At 42.1% G+C, this 23188-nt stretch overlaps 1 protein-coding gene across 11 annotated transcripts in view; it reads right to left on the bottom strand.

The window, feature by feature from the left end:
• The window catches only part of DENND1A (DENN domain containing 1A), a 452316-nt gene that overhangs the window by 304094 nt on the left and 125034 nt on the right, over nt 1-23188 (bottom strand). For 7 of the 11 annotated variants that reach the window (XM_016137432.2, XM_016137434.2, XM_016137431.2 and 4 more), the window contains exons 4-5: nt 17918-17967; nt 7492-7611 (exon numbers count right to left, since the gene is read on the bottom strand). The exons of 1 other annotated variant lie outside the window; for it this stretch is intronic. In XM_016137432.2, coding sequence (XP_015992918.2) covers nt 7492-7611; nt 17918-17967 — 170 coding nt within the window. Of the gene's footprint in view, nt 1-7491; nt 7612-14695; nt 17167-17917; nt 17968-23188 lie in introns of those variants that run through there. 3 more of the 11 variants (XM_036238282.1, XM_036238283.1, XM_016137435.2) reach the window with 2 other exon arrangements.

Here is a 23188-nt window from a genome sequence, read left to right as displayed (position 1 = left end):
TTCAGAAGGCAGGCTCAGTTTTACTAGTTTTCCATTCAAACACGCCCTGCATCAGATTTAAACAAAACTGATCGTTTTCTTTACTCTATAATCATATGGCTGGATTGTTCACGTAGATGGCAGTGACGCTGGCCAAAAGGTAATGTGACTCCCTGATGCTAAATGGAGGTTACTGAGTCTTAGTTCCAGGTGGTCTTAGGCTTATTCTCCAGAGCTGGAAGAATCACGGCCATGCCCTGGATCAAACTCTGGATTGGGGGTCAGAAGACCGCTGTGTACCGGCTAAGGAACTTAGGACCAAAACCTTCCTCCTTCGGGCCTCATTTTCAGCATCTATAAAATGAGGGTGAGCTGTAGTGTATTATTCCTGAGAGCTCTTCAAGCTCACCTCTGAGCTCGCTGTGCAGTGGTAAACCGCTCATCATACCTCTCTTAGCTAAATACATATGGAGAGATGAACAAACTTTTTAAACTCATAAAAGCTGCTTTGGTGGCAAGAAAATAAAATGTGCAGTTTTGAATCAGAGCCAAAAGAAAGTAACTGGAAATAAGCCCAGCACAGTTGAGAGCATGCTCTTTGGGTTGGATTTGGGGTTCCAGACCAAACTGGTGAGATCGTGAGCGAGTCACTGTATCTCCGTCAGTCTCACTCCCGTTACCTCGTTACCTCTACGGTGGAGATAACTTCACAAGGTTGTAATAAGAATAAATGAGGATTATGCAGACCACGTGGCATATCGAAGAAATGCCGGTGGATGCTACACACCCCTTCCCTCCCGCGTCCTCCGCAGTGAGTTGTCCTGACTCAGTCTGGCCAGCTACAAAATTAGCCACCGGCAGCACTTGCCAGAGGGAACGAGGTGAGTGAGGCGCGGGGGCAACAGAACAGGAAACAAATGTGCGGCCCTGGACGTCCGGTGCGCGCCCCGCGCGGCCCCGCACTGTTCCACGGGCACGACGACACGGAAGCGAGACGTGTCCCCTGTAACGTGCCATTCATTCCATCGCAACACGAAATTCTTTTTAGTCAGAGCCTTGGAGTTACAAATACCCACAACCCTGGGCTGGCTCCCTTTGAAGAGGACCAGGAGGGGATGAGCAGCTTCCTCCTCCAGTGGACGGCGGCCTTGCCGCTGGTGGCGGGTGCGGGTGACACACCTGTCCTTCCGACTGTCCAGCTTCCAGCCCTCAAACAACGGGCCACTGGGAGAGCAGGGGAAGTTCTGTTTACTTCCCTCTCTTCTTTCTCTTCGAAGGTGATTTTCTTTAAACAGTCCAGCTTGTTACTGTTGTTGAGTTGTGGCTCCCCAGAGGATTACACGTTTCTAAGCATAAAGGCATCTGCGTGACAATAAAACATGCAACACACTCCAACCACTTCATTTTTTTTAATTAAGAAAAAAAAAGTTATAACCTCCCACAAAGTGATGTTTCTGATGAGTGCACCCCGCCCCCCACCCCACCCCCATGCAAGCCTTTCAAAATACTGGGGATCTCAGAAAGGGCCCTGGGCCTAGAAAACCAGAGCCTCCACAGGCCCCATCCCATGGGTTCGGCTTCTGACAGAAGCCATGTGCCAGAAGCCACAATGGGTGGAATTATAATCTGCCACAGGAATCGGGCCTTCTTCCAGCTGACTATCCAGAAAACAACACTGTGCCCATTGTACTTTTAAGGGGGAGAATTAAAAAGAAATCAAACAGCTCCAGAGAGATGGAAACACTCGAAAAGCAGAGGAAAGTCTTCTGTTAAATCATATGAAAGATCCAGGTTTCCCAAATGGCACTTAAGGCATTGGGAAGAAAGGCTGATTCCTCCCAGAGGGGCCCCGGCTTTGATGCCCAAACTGCCCTCCAACATCAGGCTGCGCATTTTTGTAAGGCAGGGTACCCTCAGGCGAGACAACTATAAATTGCTTAAAACAAGAATAGGAGATTCCATCTGTTTCTGGAATATTTCAGCAGCACCTGCTTTCAAGGTAAAAATCTGGGAGCTGTCCCCACAGCCTTCCTTCCCAACTGCCTTCCCCACCCCACCCCCACCCCACCCCACACGCTCATTTTAAACTAAAGCAGATAACACACAATCCGAAAGGGCTTCTGCCACCACACCTGCCTAACGAACGCGTCCTTTGATTTTTCTCCTGGACCATGTATGTTGTTTAAGAAACGCTGGAACGGTTAGAGAATCCAAAGTTTTTAAAACCAAACTCTTTTCTTACTTTTAGCATCTTTTTCTCTCTGAAAACTGAGCTTTTCTGTATTTATAGCAGAAATGAGTACAATGCAGATGAAAAAAGATGCATAAGTTCTTCTTGCCATTAAATCAAATAGTGTTCGAGGAGAAGAGTTCTCACTTAACATAAGTGAGGTTTAAACACAAGCCCATATGCCAGCTTGCATGGGAAGAACAGTAACTCCCCAGTGAGGGCCCAGGAACATATTAAGTTATAGTTTTAAAAAAAAAAAAAAAGCTGAAGCCGAGGCTTGAAAAGTCCAACCTAAATCAGGGCGCTGCTCCCAAAGGGATGTGCGGCATCCCTTCCAACAGTAACCAGAAACCCCGAGTGTGTGTAAACGGCAACTTCACGCACAAAAGGTCACTTTACTCATGGTTGACACGTATCAGGATTTCTACGGCCTGCCCTAAACCTTCCAACGGCACTCCACTTGTTGTGGGATAAATCCAAAATCTCAAGCATGTCCCATAAAGCCTTTCACAATCTGGCCCCAAGGTTTTAATGGCACCATCTCTTGCCACTCCATCCTGCTCTCCCTTTCATTTCTCTGAGCCTTTGCATGCCGGTCCTCATGGCCTCAGGAGCTTCTCCTCCACCTTCCTACAAGCCCCCGCTGCTCTGCAAGACCTGGTCTAACTGGAAACCATCAGCCACACTTCTGCTGATTCTCCGAGCAGAGATGGGCATTGCCTAATCTGTGACCTCACAGAACCTCGCACACACATATTTTTTTAAATAGCACTTACCACGTTATTTTTTAATTACTTGTTTACACAGTCCCTTTCCAAAGATTGAGTGGTTCTCTGAGGACAGTAAGAGTAGAAGAGAAATGGGGGGGGGGGGGTATCGAATTCAGAGGTGGCCTGGGAACAGTGCATCCAGAAACATGTTCACTTTTAAATTTGGTAAAGGTCGAAAAGTATATATTGTTTTCAGTTTGTATTACCAAGTTCAGAAAGTTCAGCTCATCAAAATATCATATGAACATGACATCTGAAAGGTTCACATGGAGAGCTAGGGCTAGACCTTTATGTCTCCTTTAAGGGAACTTAAGGCCAAAGACCAAGTGTTATGCTTTGCTTATTCCTGATATATAGCAGGTACTAAGATACTAATTGAATAAAAATTTAAAACCTTAAACAAAAATATATTAGATACCATCTTGAGGAAACAAGTTATTTCTTCCAAAAATGTATAACAGGTTCTGAACAAATTTTATTTGGGTATAGTCACCCAAGCTTTCCCAAGAGCTTAAATAAGATCTCTCTACCTAATGAAGAGAAAACTGTAGAACACAAATATTTTTAAAGTTCCTTAATAAAAAGTAAAGACATTTAACTATCGTATGACATATCTCCCAGAAACCACCTCCCCCAAAATAAAACAACGCTGTAATGGCTTTTAACTCTTACGTTCCTTCTGTTCATCCAAAACCAGAAGTTGGCTATAAATCGCATATTTCCTTACAGCTTTAGCTTTGAGGGGTATGTGCCATTTAGGCAAATCCAAAGCCAGGAAAAAAATGTTGGTTCTAGGTCACTTTGTTTTGTGATATTTGAATGATATCAGAGGTAAATGCTTACATCACATCAGACTCTGATGATGCTGCCTGAAAATGCTAAAATATTCTCACATTCCTGGGTTTATAATGAAGAACAACTAACTTACCCATGACTACAGTTCTCCTAGCTGGTGATTTTAATCTAGTATTAACTACCATGCAGCAACTAGTTAAATAATATGGTGACTCTCAAGAAAACTTAAAATGCTTTAATAAGAGAAACTAGTTACGTGTGGGAGGAAATAATGCATTTCACTTTGTATACCATGGTACTTGTGTTAATGAGACGTGTTTATTCTCTGGTACGACTACATTTCTGTCACGGTTAGCTAGTGACAAGAGTTCGAACCAATTTTTTTAAAAATGTTTATAAATAAACACAGAGCTTATTTCTCAGGGATTCATTCCTTCATAAAACAAGTCTTACTTGTGACTAAGTGCCTACTATGTGCAGATATTTTTCAATACACTTTGGGTACATTTGTGAACGAAACAGATAAAAATTCCCAGCATTCATGGGGCTTACATTCTAGTGGGAGGAACAAACAATGCCCCCAAGAATGAATCTAATAAGCTATATTACAAAAGACATCTAAGAACTTTTCATTGTGAAATTCAATTTAAATTTTGTAATACTGATGGCCTGGTCCTTTATGGACACAAGGCCTGTCACTTAACACTGGATTGCCACTGTGAGATTCAAAGGTTCACCTCTTACGACTAACATGAAACAAGTTTAATATAAACCATGCTTCTGCAAATAACTATATTTCATATTTTCTCTTTGAACTAGTGTCCCATGAAGCCTGTCCCCTAACGCAGAGACTAGAGTGCCCCTTTGTTCCATTTAAATGGAATGCATCTCCCTGACTCTGAAAGCCACATACACAATCTTTTGATCAAGCACTATACTAAGTGCTGGAGATACGAAGTTGCTTAACACACAATCTTTACCCAGAAGAGGTAACATAGGAGTAAACAAAGGATGCTCAGGGCTGACGTGTGTGTAACTGAAGTATGCAAAGTGTGCTGGGGGCACCCAGAGGAGGGGATGATCACCTCCGTCTGAACGAGGCTGCTGAGGGCCTGAGCTGAGTTCGGGAGGATGGGTAAATGTGTGAAGGCTCATGTGGGCCAGGAAGCATGTAAGCTTTGCAGAACGGTCGGGGAAGAGAAGACCCTAAGAAGCTAAATCCTGAAACAGCGGAGGTTACATCTGCAGAGATGTCATCACTGGGAGCCACGGCCCTCATGAGAAGAAGAAACGGAAAACAAAAACAGAGGTAGCTTATGAGCAGACTTGAGCTGGAGCACAGCACCCTAATGGTGACTAGACCTCAAGGCACAGGTTAACTCAAGGGACAGCATCTGAAAAAAAGCAAGGAGACCAAGCAGCGAAAGAGGACAACGCTAGCGATGTCAACCAAGCCCAAGCCGCGCTCGCGCTGTCTGCACCCCACCCCACCCCACCCTGCACTGATGCGCCGCCAGCAACCACCCGGGTTAACAGCAGACTCTTCCACGCGCATGCTTGTCCCAACCCAGCAACGTCCCCAAAGCAAGCACGGAGGACGTGCCACTGTGTGCGCCCTCTTTCTGCAGCTTCTCAAGCTGGAAACAATAAAATGAGATTCCCCCACCCCCCATGCTAAATACCCAAGAAGCACATGTCCCAGAATTCATATTCATATAGGCCTCTGCATTTATCACGACGGTCACTCTTCTCTGGCACTAGAACATCGATAGGAAGAAGACACTATGCCAACGGGTTGTTCTATGCATCACACGTGGCATACGGCAGGAGCAGTCAGCATCTCCCCAGCTAGTCCTGGGAACTCAAGGGAAGCTCATAGTAGGCCCTCAATTAAGGGCTGACATACAAGTGAATGCCTTAACCCACCAGTTTTTTTCCCATAGCTCCAAACTAATTTAACTATCAGACAGAAAACGCACCAATTGCTGCTATTTTTTATTCTATATGCTGGCAGCACGAAGGCTATTCGACCAGCTTCTCACGAACATGAAGTCCACAACCCTCCACACAGACGCACTACAAAGTCAAATACTAGAATCAGAGGAGAGTAATTTTTAAATTTAAATGTTTAAACGGTTTCCACTCTCAGAAACTTGCTGAGTGAATGTGACATGCCAGTTCAGTCATCTCCCCGCCCCTCAACGCACGCGCACACACACACCTAGCTTTGAAAGGAGGAAACACCATGACCCAAAATATTCAGGGGATAAAAACTTTTCTGCAAAACTTGAAGAACTTAATTTAAACCCTCATCTCCTCTAAATGACTACGTGAATATGCAATGTCCAGGCCAAGGCTAAAATACAACATTTGGCAAAAATGAAAGAGAAAATTTTCTTTAAAGAGAGAAACAGAGACCAACATTGTTTAATGACAGAGCACCCAGTCGCGTGCCCCAAGGCTGCATGGGCCTGACCACCGTGCACGCGCACACCTCATCTCGCAGACCCCGGCTGCGCCTCCTCCTGAGGTCTTTCTGGCAGTTGCCCTCTAGTGCCCAAATCACAGATGCCACGCTTGGTGACAAAGAGAACTGAATTGGCCGATTTAAAATAATAACGCTATTTGTGCAGAGAAACATAAAAGTAGCAGCCCCGACTGACAGTTACTGAGCAAAGGCACTTCAAAAGTCAGCCCTTCTTCCCCCCAACCCCCAGGTGTGAGGGCGCGCGCGTTGAGGAAGGGGAAGGCTTTTCTTGGTGAGAAGAAGAAGAAAGTGCAGACACTAACACACCAGAGAACTACTCTTTCTGGAATTCACGGAGGGTCTGGCCTTTTATCCCCAGGCCCCAGCCCAAGCCTGGGGACCGGGGTTTTGTCAGGGGCACCTCCACACCGTCCGGCCCTGGGCTGCTCCACATGAGCAGAGCGAGACAGGAGACAGGCCCCTCTGACACCTACTTAACTGAGGCAGATGGGGAGGAGAGTGTGCGGGATGCCTTTACTTCCCCCTCGGGAGGCGCCCAGCAGGAGCCCACAGAGCCGGCAGCTCCAAAATCAGATTTCCACACAGCCTTCGAGCCCAGAACATGCCTTACCCCTCTGGCAGGAGGAAACAGAGCATTCAGCGAGTGTGGCTCTGGTGTCAGCGAGTGTGGCTCTGGTGTCTCTGATGGGCTTTCACAAGATCCAAAGAAGCCTCGTTACGGGACTCTGTCCTTTTGCAAACCTCTACAGAGGTAGCCAAGTTGCAAAACAGTTACTTGTTCACTTGCTGACCCAAAGGGGGCAAGGGTGTTGCTTTGAGGAGGGCACAATCAGTGTCTGCGAGACGTCCTGAGCTACAGACACATACTTTATTAATAATCTTACATACACAAAATGTCCAAGGGAAAGCCTAACAGGCTAATTTCTGACAGCTCCAGATAACAGCAGGAGGAACTGAAGCCATGCTGACTCTCCAGCTTCCACACACTCCACAGAAGCAATGGTCCCTTTCCCACCCAAGGGATGTGATACAAATAAACAAACACAATTATCTGCAGAACTTACAGTGCAAGAACAACACTGTGAAGTCCTTTTCCCCAAGTGCAGTGACTTGTGGGAAACTGATAGGAAAATAAAAAGAACAGCTGGAAAATTTAATTACAGAAGAACAACGCAAAAGCTGACATTGTTTCGCAGAACTAGCCAATAGCTGAAGCCCTCCTCTCTTACCTTAAGATACAGAAGCAGCTCTTAGCTCCTGACGATAAGCGGCAGAACCCGAATCTCTGTTTGCTGTCAATGTCAGTGAGGACGAAAGTGAAGTTCTGGCCAACTTGGCTAACTGTGAGGCTGCGGCAAAGACAGAACAAAGGGGAAAAGGGATGTGCAGTAAGTTTCTTGATAAAGTATCTAATCACGACAAGTCATTGAACCTGTAACATTTCCTTTCTCAGTGGAACTCTTTACAAATGAACTTAAAATTTACACACTTCAGGGGAACAGATTGTGAGCTAGTAAAAAAAAAAAAAAAAAAAGGCAGCAAAGCGACACATTGTAGTGACCAACCACCTCACTGGAGCTCTCATACCTTCTTCCCACTGAGCTCAGGCAGGTAGCCCTGTTAATCATCCCATCACATCCTGAAAGGTGCATTCCATTAACCTCCCTTTATAGACGGAGGAAATAGCCTAGAGCAGCACTGCCCAAGGTGCCAAGTGGTAAATTGCAAAAAAAGCAGAATTTTATTAAACCTTGGCCTATCTAACACCAAAGCCTGCTGTCCGCTCGCTGTTAACTGATCACAAATGCGCTCACCTGATATTCCTCCACCTCAGAGGGAAACAGTGACTACAACAGCAGAATTTGAGTTTCTGCTGTCAGCCACTAAGTGAGACATTTGATGGAAACTGGTCTCATTTACTCTCAGGCACAATGCTGGAACTCAGAAAAAGAAACCAAAGGACTGAATCAAGTTCACAGAGCTGCTAACGAGAGGAGCTGGGATTCACAAGAGGGCAAGGTTGGCTATGACGTTCCTAAACCCTTGATTCTTTCATAATTTCTGAACTTGTGAGGAACATATTTTATATTTTACAAATACTGAATGTCTTAACAATGCAAGGGACTTTCTAAGAAATGGAAACAGGGTTTTTAAAGAAACAAATTAAAGAAAAAAGCTAAGAACTCCTACACTAACACAGAAATCAGCATGTCACACATAAAAGCAACAAAAATAGAAAATGTTTCAAAAACTTAAAAAGCCTATTACTAATCAGATTAATCCAGAAACACTTTTTATAAGCTATATTTTAAAATCCACTTTAAAAAATCAGTTTACCAGTTAGCTTGGGTTCCTTTTTAAAAACTTAAATATTCCAAATTCTAATACATAAATTTATGCTAACATCTTATTTTAGAATTCGACACTGAATTTTTCAGAGGAACTCATTAACTCATGTTGTATTTTACATATGTTGTATTTTACACAATATACTCAAATTGATTAATGTATTCAAATCGGTGCTCTCACCTGTAATTTATAAACTGTCTGTGGACATAAAGAATCCCGTAACGGTTCACCAGACCTTTTCCAAAGGCATACTGAGTTTTTAGATAGGATATGAATTAAGTTCTCAAATGTGAAGAGCCTTCCTTTCTAAAACTCCCTTGTACAAGCCACATAAGAAGAGTAAAGAGACTTCCAAGGCATCCATCCAGCACTAAAGGTCAACTGGACCCTACCTGGTCACACTGAAGGAAACAATTCCATCCCCCAGAGAGTGGTGAGTACCAGGAAACAATTCAGAAAGGAAAGCAAGTGTCCCACTCCCCTTTTTTGACTAGGAAGGTGAACGAAAACAAGGTGGCAATTTAAAAGCGCGCGGCAATAAAACAGGTGTAAGTAATGCTACCCGTCCACCTTACACAAGTCAGGAGGAGGAACGCATTTCAATAAAAGTTATAGAGCTGCCAAGGGGACACCAAACGCTACCTTCTTGGGGCTGTTATGTTTTATCTATAAAGCTTGGATACTGTGTTACTATGGTGATTTAATACTATGTTTTAAAGGGGGATTATATGATTAATTTTAACAAGGTTGAGAACTGAAGATGTGAGAGAAACAGGATTCTAGCTCACATAATTAAAGTGATTGGGTAAAAAAGTGGGCCTCATTGGGGGAGGAGAGCAACCTGTATTATTAAAACATTTAAAGCAACAGGTGGGGATGGTTCAAAATTACAAATAAGGTCATGTTTCTGGGAACTACTATCATGTGATCCTACAAAATACAACTGCTTGTGATTTTAACTCAGGGTTTGATTTCAATTCTGGAGTGTGGAAGCTGAAGCATCCTACAAGGAATGGATACTGACAGGACAGGATGGAAACACCCAGGATCTCTAGGAAAAGGACGCGAAACAAATACAACTCGGTTCGTGAATCGGGTGCCATTGATTTCCCTATTATCTTTTCACTACCATTGAAAACGCTGAAAAATGCTTTTAGCTATATCCTAGACTTAAAGATTCATTACTCATTTACTTGGTTCAAACCCCAACTCAGTCACTTGCTAACTGGGCCTTAATTTAGCAAGTTGCTTAACCTCTAAGCAACTCAGTTTCTTCACCTGGAATAACAATGTGAAACTATCACCCAGCCCGAAGAATGTTTGGGGAATAAGTGAGATAAATATTTAGTATGAACACTAGTCCACAGTGAGAGCAATTAATAACAGAGATGCAAGCTGTTAGGTTACTATCTGAATGAAAACTAAAATTCATATTAATATCATGCATTTGCTTAGGATCTTCCTGACTCGGCCTTATAATACTCGTATAAAAGATTGTTTTTCTTTCTCTTTTCTGTTGTATCTTTTCAGTAAGAGGCAGTCCTTCCAGGGACCAAGTGAGTTGCTTATGCCTGCACTGAAGTGAACAAGGTTCTTTATGGGGTATCACAGCTTAGAAGAGGACACTCATTATTCTTAGTCGAGTCACCCACTTTAATGCCTAGTAGGGTGAAGTACAAGTCATTAAAACCCCCCAAAACATTAAACTCTAATTTTTTTTTTAAACCATTTCCAATAAACTAAAGTTAGGTAACGGCAGTCATAAGGGCTCAGGATCTCCAAGAATTGCCTCATTCCTCCAATGAGACCATTGGCTATTTCTCCATAAAACTGACTTTGAGGAAAGGGTGTGCTTTTGTGTTTACCTCCAGGATCAAAATCCCTTACTTTTCAATAGAAATCAGAGATTTCACAATGGGTGAAACTGAATGGATCCAGAGAAGCCATGTATCCCATTCTTTTGTTGTATAGATGGGAAAACTGAGGCTCGGGTTATTTTTGTTTGTTTTTATTTTGTTTTGTTTTTCTTTTTCAAAGTAAACAGGACTAAAACAAAAATCCAAACCCAATTCTGGATCAAAGTCCTTTGCATTCTGCCACACTGCACCAAACACAGTGAAAACCCTCCCCAAGAAGCTTTTAATTCAGTTGAAGTAACTCGGGTACGTGAGGAATTCAGACAGCTGTCTCATCAGACTGACTGACTATACTTCTCACTAAGCAAGAGAAACCAAATTTGAGTATGTCCAGAAATCAGCCCAGGAGACAGCGCCAAGACCATGCTTAGCTATGCCTCCCGTGCCTAAGCAAATACAGAAAACAAGGGCAGAAGGCAATGACTATTCAGACCTCAACCTTCTCCTTCATGCTGCCTTGCAAATGCAATGCCGGCCGGCCCCTCTAGGCTCCTCTGACAGTGTTCTGCTTCACTGTGAAGTTGTTTACAGGTTCGCTTTTTCATGAACGAAGCACGTAGAGGGACAGTTTGATCCCATTCCTCCAGTGAGAAATGGGATTTTCCATATCAGCCTCACTTTAAGTTTAGTTTGTTACCTTACAAACTGAGCAGCTACTGCACTGGGCACTGTGACAAATGCTGGATATGCGACATCCATCCTGCTGAGGAGCTTCCTGTCTAGTTGGGAGAGGAATGGTAAGCTAGTGCACCACAAAGCATGTTGTGTGAAAGCAAAGAAGAAAATGGAAGAGGAGGAAAGGCCCAAGTGAGATAATGTGGTCAGAGACAGCTTCTCAATGATGACGACAATACAGACGTAAAGGACGAGAGAGGGCGGCCACTCCAGAAGCAGGGGACTGGCTGTTTCCGGCAGGGAAGAGAGCTGCGCAAAGATTCTCGGGCTGGAAGGAGCTAGCCACGTTCAAGGAACTGAGAGGACGCCAGAAGAGCTAACGCACAGGCGGTGGGGGGGAAGCGGCACGGTGCGCAGTCGCTGGGCAAAGCAGGTGCCGGATCACGCCGAGGGCCTCGTGGGTCATGGCAGAGGATCAGAATTGTTTTGGAAAGGCAACAGAAAGCCGCCGAATGGTTTTAATCAAGAGAACAGCAGTCCTGTCTACAGTTTTTAAATCTTGATTTGACTGCGTTGTGGAGAACAGTCTGGAAGAAGACAGAAGGAGAAGCAGAGAAGATAATCGGGAGAATCGCAGAATAATCCGGATAAGACTGGATGGTGACTCAGCTCATGCAGGGAGAATGGAGACGAATATGGGTGGACAGTTTCGAGTTATAACTAGCAGGTATGTATGACAAGCTTGCAGGTGAACCAAGAGTTAGGGAGTAAAAAGGCAGCATATCACGATCTAATGATAGAAAACTAACAAGTTTGGGGGTGGATCCAAGAGTTCCGTTTAGGGTATGTTAGTTCTGAGAAACCTGTAAAACATCTAAATAGAAATGACAAGTACTTAGTTGAACATACTACTCAGGAAATCAGAGGAAAAGTTTGGACGGGAGCTAGAAATTTGGAAGTCATGTACACACAGATGGTATTTAATGCTATGGTAAAGAACGGGATCATCTTAGGAAGAGAATTCGCAGAAATTAAAGAGGACCCAGGACTAAGTTACAGAAGCACCAATTTACGGGATGGGTAGAGAAAGACGATCAAAGGAACAAAGGAGAACAAGCAGGAGGGAGGGGTCAACTGTACTGATGCATCGAGATGAGGGAAGAAAAAATGCCTACTGAACTGAGGGATGTGGAGGTTTCGGGTGACCTTGATAAGAAAAGCTCGAATTGAATGACAGAGCAGAAGACAAATAGCAAAATGCTGAGGAATAAATTGAATTATGCAGATAATTCTTCCGAGAAGTAGAGAATTAGCCGGGAACTGAATGGAAGTGAAGAGTCAAAGACGGGCGTTATTTTCAGAATGGAGGAATACCAGAACTTGGTAAGCTGTTGGGAATAATTCAATAGAGGCGGAGATGCGGGAGAGAGAAGACGAAGCAGAAGGTCTGGACTTTAGATCAGAATTCCGGATAGGCTGTTCACTCGCTCTATGAGCACAGGCAAATCACTGCACCTCTCTGAGCCTCGTCTGTCAAATGGGAATAATGATACTTCGCAGAATGGTTTTGAGGATTAGGAATAATGTACACAAAGTAACTAGCATATCGCAGGTACACAATGAAAGTAATCATCCTTGTGGTGAAATCACACAGTCGGAGAGACGGAACTGAAACGTGCGGTCATCCCGTTTACCACGGCTCACCAACGGCACCCGCGGAGCCGTCCAGGGCCGCGCCCCCACCAGATGCGGCTCCATCTCCTCAGCGCACACGGGTGGCAGGCGGCGATCCAGGTTTACCAAGCTATCACGTCTCCCGGCGTTCAGTTGCAGAAGCCTGAAAACTTCTTTCCGTGAACTCGCCCTTTCTCTGCCTAAGCTCACGTTTCTTACATTCCCTGCTCAAAGAGCCAAGTGGCAAGAATGACACTGACCCGAAATGTCTGGAGACTAAGAGTAGGTCACATGCTGACAGACACAGGGCAACACCAATCTTGCTTGAGAAACATACCAGATAATTCTAAGAAAGAACAGAGACCCCTCCGCTCCCTTGCCTACACGAGCCTGACGAGGGAGCAACGAATCTTAACTGGAGAATCAGAAAGTATCCCAACCAGAAAGAAGAGCAGAGATCCAACCCAATGCCCTCATTTCATCCATGAAGAAAGTGAGGCCCTCAGGAGAGATGTCACCTGCCTCACAGTACGGAGCAAGTCAATGTCAGAGCCAAAACGAAAAGCCCAGTCTCCTGGCTGCCACCCCCAGCGCTCCGTCCACGAAGGCCCAGCTGCTTCCTCGTCACCAAACGCTATATAGAATGTTCGCGGGGCTCAGCTTGACCAGTGGGACAAAACCCAGGGTCTAAACCCAGGATGAAAGACAAAGGGCAAAAGCGGACCAAACGGGTTCCGTTTGAAAAGCGGAGCGGGGCAAACACGTAGACAGGAACGAGAGGAGAGGGCTGGGCAGAAAGACACTAACGCGCACTCGTGGGCCTCAGCTGCACCGCGTGGGCTTCGTTTTCTTCAGTTTTCTGTATTTTCTCCTTTCGTACGATAAATATATTTCGCTCTTCAAATGAATGTGAAAAGTCTGTTCGGTTACTTTATTTATCATGTGATGGACCTATGACGTGGTAGGAAAAGCATGCTGGGGTTACAACTCAGACCAACGTGGATTCCAGAAGCAGCTCTGCACCTTCGACCAGTGGGACCGCGGGTGAGCGACGGGACCTGTCTGAGTCTCTGTGTCCTCATATGTGGCATGAAGATACCTGGGAACCTTGCAAACGCGTACCTTTCGGTGCCGGGAGAGAACACCGCGCACACAATGCCCGGCACGTGACAGGCACAAAGTAAAACCGTGAGCAGCATCTGAACCACGTGGCGTCTGTTATTACGTCCCAAATCGCTAAACTATGCCTCTGCCCCTGAGAAGACCATGTCGTTTCACTTCACACTCGTGTCGTTTGACCTGCAGGGCGAGGACAGCTTTTCCACCACCCACCGGGCGTCTCGAGCGCTCGGCCCCACTGAAGCAGCTCGCTGGCTGCGCGGCACAGGCAACGAGAAGCGCCACGGGAAATCGCACACAGAAAACGTTTTCAAGAAACTGCCTCCATCAGGAACAAGATTCTGAGAGTGAGACAGGAGTCCCAGCGCTGCCATTCCATCACTCCTCTCCACGAAGAGCTTCGAGCACAGGGTAGGGCCGAAACGACTTTGGACCGGGAATGGGAGAATCTGTTTCTTTCCCGGCTCGGTAACTGCATGGCAGTGACCATACGGGAGTCGTGTCGCCTCTACAGGCCTTGGTTTCCCTTCGGCAGCGTGGAACGCTTGGGCCAGAAGAATTTCAGCTTAAAACTCCTGCGGCCTTGTTCCCACACGTTTTCAAGGCCTCCTGTAGCCAGAGCCCAAGCTATCACAGCACACGTCACCCTCCCCCATCAGGCTCCATCTGCTTGGGCTGAACAAGCTCTAGGCTCACTCGTGATTTCTCCTGTGCTTTGCTCTTCGGCGCATATGGGGTGTGAGGCTCTCCCTCCACTTACCCCTTCTTGCCGTCCCTGCAGACTCAACACAAGTCTCCCCCGCAATGAGTTTTCTGTGATCATCTCAGTCTTCCCTAACTTCACTATCCTCTTGGATAGATACTGTTTAATGTGTCTTCATAAAACTTCCTGAACTAGACGGAGAAACACATAGAGGGCAGAGTTCCAAGTCTGATACCACTTCCTTATCACCCAACATAAGGCTACACGTTCGGAACCTTCCTCTGCTCTTTTGGAAAAGATACCGCCACTGCCTACCTCCTAGAGTGGCTGGGCAGAATAAATGAGGTATTAATGTGAAAATGTCCAGTACGTTGACTAGAATCGATTAAGAACTCAAATACTAATTTTCTTCCTTTCTCTCTCTCTCTGTATATTTGGCGACTGGTCTTCCCATAAGGTGTTCTATTCAAAAAAAAAAAAAAAAAAGTATTCATTTGGAAGCTGAACACATAGGCTGTGCCAGCAGCCTAAGAGGACCTTGGGCAAGTCAAAATTTCTCTACAGAATAGACCTTTTTTCAAGTGAAAATAAACAGCACTTGTTCTCATCTCTTATGATAGGAGGATGAAATGAGATGATACATGAGAAAGCACTTTCTTTTGAAGAGCTACTGGCATTATTATCTTTCATAAGTCCTAGTTTCAGAAAGAAAAACCTTAAAACAACACAAGAGACAGCAAGATGTCAATGTTAACGGATGATTTGATGATGACTGTGAAAATCCCACTCTTGATATAGACTAGAAATGTCAGAAAGTTGTATTACTGCTCCTCGGGGTAAAAAAGCACGGATACTGAAAAGATTAGGAAGCTTTCTTTTTTGAACTTAATCACTTGGCATCGCTCATCTCCCATGCTGACATATTTTCTAAGTTAAACAATATCATTAATATATCTGGGGGGCTTTGTGGGCCTCAGAATCTGGGCAGATCCATTTGACAGTGTTAACTACGAACTAATTTTTAAAAAGTGATATTAAAATCTTTGTATTTATTGTGAGTAAACTTCATCATTATTCCCTTCTGCATTAGAGTATGCCAAGGTTAGAAGAAGGAAAAGAGAAGATAAAAAATATAGTCTCCAAAATAAAGTGTTTTTTTTTGTATTAATAAAAGTCATCAACACAAGAAAGAACCATTATACATGGCGAGGATGGCAAGGATTAAAATATATACATAAAGGGATAATTCTGTCCTAAATCATTTTGTGAAATAATATGAGGAACATGATAATGGAAAGGTAATTTGGAGAGAAGCATATCAGAAGAAAAATATTTTTCTAACAACAAAAAAAAAGGCATCAGACATTAGTGACACAAAATATTTTAGAACTATAATTTAAGGACTCTGCTTTTCTTCCATCTCAGAATGTAATCACCCAGGCAGGCAGGTGGTGTGGTGAGAGAGAAAGAGAGATGTGTGTGTGTGGGGGGGGGGGGGGGGTGTGATTTAATCTCATTGTTGATTTCTTCTAATATTAGTGTACAAAGTCAATTAAGGAATGCCTATCCAAAACAGATCACCACTCTAATAAGAAATCACATAAAGATGTAGTCTCTTATTTTTCTTTGTTAAACACCTAACCACATTTAAAAAACATTTCAGCTTTATTAATTTGTATAAATATGCCCTTGCCATAATTTGTAATACATTTTATAAGTGACTGGAGGAGATTTCATGCATCGCTAATTCATACATATAAATGTGAAGTTTGCATTAAATGTCTCTAAACAAAACCTTGCTTGCTATGTTTAGAAGCAATAGGATAAAGAAGAGACAGGAGGGCTCTCATGACAAAGACTGACCCTCTTAAAATTAAGGCTATTCTGTTCTGAGCATCAACCTGCTGCTAACACGGCCCTGGTACCAGGATTTTAAAGGGCCTCAGTCTGGGAACACTACAATGGTTGATTGGCTTAAAAAAATAATATGCTAGAAGCAGGGGAAACAGCGCTCATCAGTGGCGGGCGACATCCCAGAGCTACTCCTCCTCAGTGCTCCTTTAAACTCCGTTGGCTACCAGTTCTCATCTCACACTATTTTTAGGTTTGTGCTCCTACAATGTGCAGAAAAGATCCAAGCTGCATACTCCACGCACACACTCTAAGCCACCAAGATGGCTCGGACCTGCGTTCTGTGGGTATACTAAAATACCTGATAGATCCTTCTTGAAGATGGGCACATTTTATAGCTTTCTTGGAACATGTTATGGCACTTATTACTTACAACAATATGTTCTCTAAAACCTCTATATTACTAGAAGTGGAATTTTTAAGATATAACATTTGTATCACCTCATAGTTCAATTTTCTGTTAAGAGAAAATCACAAACAGCAATCAAGTGGACAAGTAAGCAGTTGTAAAAATAATGCTGAAACTGTAATGAAAAACACAATAGACATTTCTTGGAAATAAGATTAAGGTCATTGCTTTGTCATTTTTATTGATGTTGTTAGTAAATTATAGTTTTATAAGAAAAAAGTTCTAAATTGTTTTTAAAATAAGCCATTTAAAAATAAGCCATTAACCAGTAGCTCATTTTTTTTAAAAGATGCTTAAACTGTTTTAATTATCTTAGAGTTTTAATATTCATAACTGTCCAAGAAACAGTTTATCATAACGCAAATACTAAGGAAATGTTTAGATGATTTTATATATATATATATTTTAGTCTAGAAATCTACAAGAACTGCTTCTTTCCTCAGAGATACTGTTCTTAGTAACCTAAACAACATACAAGACATTATTTAGCGAAGCACCTTTTAAATGGTGGAATACCTTTAAACAAGATAGGGCTATGCTGATTCAAATTTTAAGTTAAAGTTTAGGAAAAACAGTCCATATAATACTCAGAAGGTCGTGGAGTCACATAACATTACTTGGTAAACTCAAATGTGTTTGTATTTAAATAAAAATTAAATAGCACTGGCTTAAAACCCAACCATTCTTAATCATGGTTTAAGTCTGATAACCAAAATCAAAAATTGAATGTCGTGCAAAATACAACTCACAAACGAACCAATGCAAAGCTCTAAGCTTTAAACTTTTTGATAGTGTCAATAAAATCCCCAGGAAAGGAGAATACTGCAACTCTCCTCGGAACATAGGTGTTTTAAATCATGGTTAAACAGACAGAATGTTAAGAATGGCATGGTTTTTATTTTCCATAGCAGCTTTATTGACACTTTTTTTTCTAGTAAAGTTTGAAAATCTGACACTACCTGTCCACATAGAAGGGGAAACAAAACTTGGTCAAAGTCTGTAGAACTTCCTGTGGAGAGAAAGAGAGATAATTTATACATCTAATGGGACCAATAAATCTAACATTAACCATGGCACACAACCTAGCAACTTTACCCTAAAGAAAGAGGAGACAGATGAAGAAATATGGGCTTTATCAATTATATGGGAGGAGTACCAGGCAGTCAATCATGAGAAATAATAAACATGATCAAACTTCATTAAAAATGAAAAATTAATCAAGAATCACACATGGGCAAGCAGCAGGAGCCGCGCAGGAAAGCTCTGAAGGGAGGGAGGCGGTTGGGTTGCTGAGTGTTAACACCCCTCCAGGGACCATCTCCAGCCTGACCATATGGATCAGAGTGAATAACACCGAGCCACATGGGTTTGGCCTGGCAGGGCCGCTGTTGCTGGCACCGGTTTTGCCTGTTACCTAGGAACAGAGGGGGCCCGGATTAGACAACGCTTCCCAACATCAATAGGCCAAATCACAAACAGAACGGAAAGCCAACTTGAAGATAATTGTCCCTGAACGCTGTCAACCACATTTTTTAGAGTGTAAAACTTCATTTACTTACTTTGTAAAGAAGTTGCCTTTGCTGGCAGAAATTTATTTTGTAATCAAACTGTAACAATTTTAAGTACATACTATTTTTAGTTAAATGTCATCATAATTGGACACACTTACCTGCTTGTGTTTTATAAAATTCCAAAAAAAAAACTACCAGTTTAAATATCTATTTACAAATATGTAGGTATATAAAACCAAGCCTGTTATTCGGGGGGAAGTATACAAAAATGGAACAAAAAGCGGAGTGACATCTGAAAGACTTATTCATGAAAGAGAAGCTTCTTACATTAAGAAAAGAACAAACGCTACTATATGAAACACAATACATAATTGGGGGGGAGGGGAACTTTTCCCAGGAGACACGTTTCACATATACTGCATATATATACATATCTAAACACATATACAAGTAATTAATTAATTATTACTTCCTTCATAGAACTTTCTCTAGTTTGACTTTAACTGCAGACTCAGCCCACAGTTGGTGCTCAAGTTCACGGACCAAAGTTATAAATTTTAAAAAAAGTACTTCTTTCATGCATTTGATTTGCTTTTTAACTATTTAAAATCCCAACTTCAAGACAAAATGAAGAACACATTTTTCAGTCACTGAGAAGCTGGTTCAAATTAAAACGAACCTACCCACTGCAAGTCTTAATCCAAGTGATAAATTAAAGATCAGTTTACAAACGTAGGACTTTTCTAACCAATAATAATGAATTATCAATGCTACCTGAATTGATGCTTCTCGCTTCATTTATTTTTAAAACCAGTTCTATCATTCAAGAAATAAACCACATCAATCTAATAACCCACTCAATGAAGCAGAAAGCACATTGACTTGCTCTGCCAGAGCATGTTCCGCCTACATAATTCAATTGAGCATGTCCTATTTTTTAATATCATCTTGGACTGGTACTATATACATCACAGCACTATTAAGGCATGTCGTGAAATAGTAAAGGAGCAGGAAACAAAAAAAGAGTGGATAAGGCTACCTCAGCACATTCTAAGAGGCATTATTGGTACATTAGTGCACCGCACAGTGTGACATTCAAAAGTCCTTCTATATTATTTTAAAACCCATTATATTTAAATAAATTGAAATAGCTAATAGAGAAGCAGGAAAACAAGAGCAATTTCTCAGTGCATAATGTTATTATCAGGCAAATATTGGGAAAGAGGTCATATTTAAACATTCATTCTAATATCTGCAGTTTCAATTATAAAATATAATTTTATAATTTGTATAATCCACGCACACAAAATTCTTAAGATTTACATGCAAAAAAAAATTCTCCTTACATATTTCCTTTCACTTCAAGTTTCAAATACCACAAAGCATCTCTTTGACTTCAGAACGTGTACCGAGTATTCTTTAAAACTCAGTACCAATGCTCACTCATTGCCAAGATCAGCTACAAAGACAGTTATCCTTTACCCCCTCAAAAGTTACAGGTGCAGAAGTGCTTCTCTACTCTATGCTGGAGTCGAGCAGCTAAAAGGCCTCAAGATTTTTGAAAGAAAGGACCCCCATGGCTACAAGAAAGCATTGTGCTCTACAGCAGAGTCAAAGGAATCTAATATGCCCAACTTATTACTCACTGCAATAGAGAAACTACTTACCACTTTCTAATGTCAAGAGTAATAACCAACCGTGAACCTGTCTGTCAGATAATATTAGGACAAATATCAAAATACCCAGTGCAGACTGAGTTTAGCCCACCTCCCAAGAGCTTTCCTTTTTACCCAAGAAAGCAGTGATAAGTCTAATTAAGCGATGGGGCAGGGGGAGACGAGAAAGGAAGGGAACGTAGGCAAATGCAGGCACATGTTTGTACATTACAATATGTTTCCTCGTGTTTGTGATATTACAAGAGCTTGATATTCCAATTTAAGTCAAACAAGACGGTGGTGTGCTGTCAGAGGAGAAAACAAAAATGAGCATCTACTCTGTTAGGCATGTTCACACCTTATCTCAATCAAAACTGAAAAATCTACTTCTTAGTGTAGGAAAAGGAGGACAGGAAGATGGAGGGAAAACAAGCAATGTTTCTTGTAAATAAAAACTGCTGAAATAAATGTTCTTAATACTGTTTTCCCTATATATAAACATCCAAAGGAAAACACAATTACTTGAATATGAAAAGTACCATTCACCAAGAGAAGGGGCATTAAACCCCTGATTTAAACATATTTTAAGCATCATATTTATAGCAGAGTATCTTTCAGCATTAACTTTATGGGAAAACAAGTCATTAACCAGTTACTACCCGGTCTTTCTCTCTAGAACCTGTGTCTTTGGCTATGGAACTTTCTTTGCAGATGGTAATTTTCCTGTTTTCTCCCCACCCCACCCCCTTCTCTTGCCTACACAAGCTCTTTCAGACGACCAGCCTCAGCACAACCTCAACTACTGCCACATAAATCGGATCTTAGACATGCAGTACAGCTGATGAAATGTAAATGACCTCATTGCTAAGGCAGGGGGTAGGGAAGACTGTGCCAGCTCTCCAGATCAATTCCCAAGTTTATATTTTCACAAATCTTTTTATGTACAGTTTGATTTTTTAACATTTTAATGAGCAAAAGAGTGAATCTATAGTAGCCAGTCGCCACAGTTAAAGTGCAGGGCATGAACTAGGTCCCAGGAGGGAACCAGTCCACCATGTCACCACTGGCTTTAGGACATTCGCCACCTGGTTCCATGTCCCCAGGTTCCAACTCTTTTCATAATCAAAACACTGCTGACATTATAAACCCCAGACGGGTTTTCTAAAATCCCTCCCAATCAATACATCCAACACATAACTTATTGGAGACAACACTGAGCTCATTGATTAAGGTGAGTTCAGTAGCAAAGTTTTCAAAATAAATGAGACAAGAATACAGCATTCAACCCCTTTGTGTCACCAGACAATTTATGAAATAGGCAATTTCCAAAAGGGCTTTCCTCCTAACAAAATATACAATACTTCATGTGGGAAGAAGGAGGAGCAGAGGGGGCAGGGGAGTGTAGATGACAGGCAGTCAGTCACACGAACCTTTCGGTTATACATATATTAAACAGCAGATTGCACAGTGCAACATCTACACAGCTCTGCCCACAAGGAGATACTAAGCCTCAGACCGAACCGAAATATGAAATCAGTGCACTTAGCACTGGATTCACTTGCAAATGAAAATCAAAATGAACTCAAGATTCAGCACCATCTTTTTTGGATTCATTTCACCCAATTTGAATTCTCATCCAGTCAAAAGGCCCATCAAGGGAATTTTCTCCAATCTGGAGAAAGTAGATTGTTATGCTGAAACTGAGCCATTCTCTTAAAAACCTGGTAAAGCTTTAAAGATTTATAATATTATTCATCATAGAATCCTATCTGGAGGCAAAACTTCGAAGAGTAAATTCAAGGTAGTGAACTGGGATTATCAATAATGAGAAGGCCAAACCAATTCACCTGAATTTGGGGTGCAAGGTGGGGAGGGTATAAGAGATCCTCCAAAGGCCTGATATCAGTTCGGATGTCAAATCCTTTTGTTTTCATTGCTTCATTGAAATCCGTGAACAAAAATTAGTTATATCTGGCAGCTGAGAACAAATGGCACAGGCAAATACACCCCACAAACAAACGCCACGGGAAAGACAAAAGCGCAGGCCGATTATAATGCCCACTGGGGTTACGGGATGTTGGGAGATGAGGCCTGTGCTCAGTAGTTCAAACGGAAAAAGAAAATACGTGCAGGAAAACATTTAAATAAAGGGAAGAGATAGCGTGAATAAATAAATATATTTTAAAATATGTAAAGCTACAATCAGCCTCTTTGCAGCTTACTGAAAGCTAGTACAGCAGTCAATAATTTACCTTTGTCCAAAAAGAGAGTGAAGGAGGGAGAGGCGGGCAGACGGGAGGAGAACATTTCCTGAGTTTCCTACACCTAATTTATTTGTTCATTTCAAAATGTAGATGCGTGATGAAAAGATCAGTGGAGCTCAGATTCCGAAAATACTCCGTTTCTGTGCTTAAACATTTTTTTAATAGCACGAGGGAAATGCTGACCCTTAAGTCCTGCAATTGAGATCAATGCAGCTGACTTGAAAGAAAAGCCTTTGATTGATGATCTTAAAACTCAAGTTGAAAGTTAAAAACAGAACACACACAAAATTCAAACATACAAAAAGCTAACAAAATTTTGACTTTAAGCCATTTCCAGTTAAAACCTGGAACTCCAAATGAAAGCTACCAGAGGGTTTTCATGCTTATGATTAAGAAAGGGTAAAAGAGAATGCTAAGAAGGTCTTGGATGCTTAATTAGCACCAAGTTTAAGAATGTTGATCAGAAATTTCCTATATATGAAAACAGGAAATATAATTTTTCTCCTTCCTTATAAATGTCAAATTAAATCCAAGATATAGTAAAGTTATGACCAAACTTTTTTTTTCCCCAGTGAGAAAAGCTTTGAATAAGGGATTTTACAAAAAAGGACTTTCAACACCCAAACATAAAAGCTGGGTCAAATTTCTAACAACACTGCTCTAATGTTACAGAGTCTGCTTCCTTTCTTTGGTATATTTCAATATTTATTCCAAGTTCACTTTCATAAACTTTATTTTTGAACAGTGCATGTGTTATAATTATGCTAATTTGTAATAATACCTATTATGCACAATTTTAT

This window comes from Rousettus aegyptiacus, unplaced genomic scaffold, assembly GCF_014176215.1.
Source record: "Rousettus aegyptiacus isolate mRouAeg1 unplaced genomic scaffold, mRouAeg1.p scaffold_m13_p_3, whole genome shotgun sequence".
Lineage (NCBI taxonomy): Eukaryota > Metazoa > Chordata > Mammalia > Chiroptera > Pteropodidae > Rousettus > Rousettus aegyptiacus.
The sequence above is the reverse complement of the archived record's forward strand: the minus strand, read 5'-3'. Positions and strand labels throughout refer to the sequence as shown.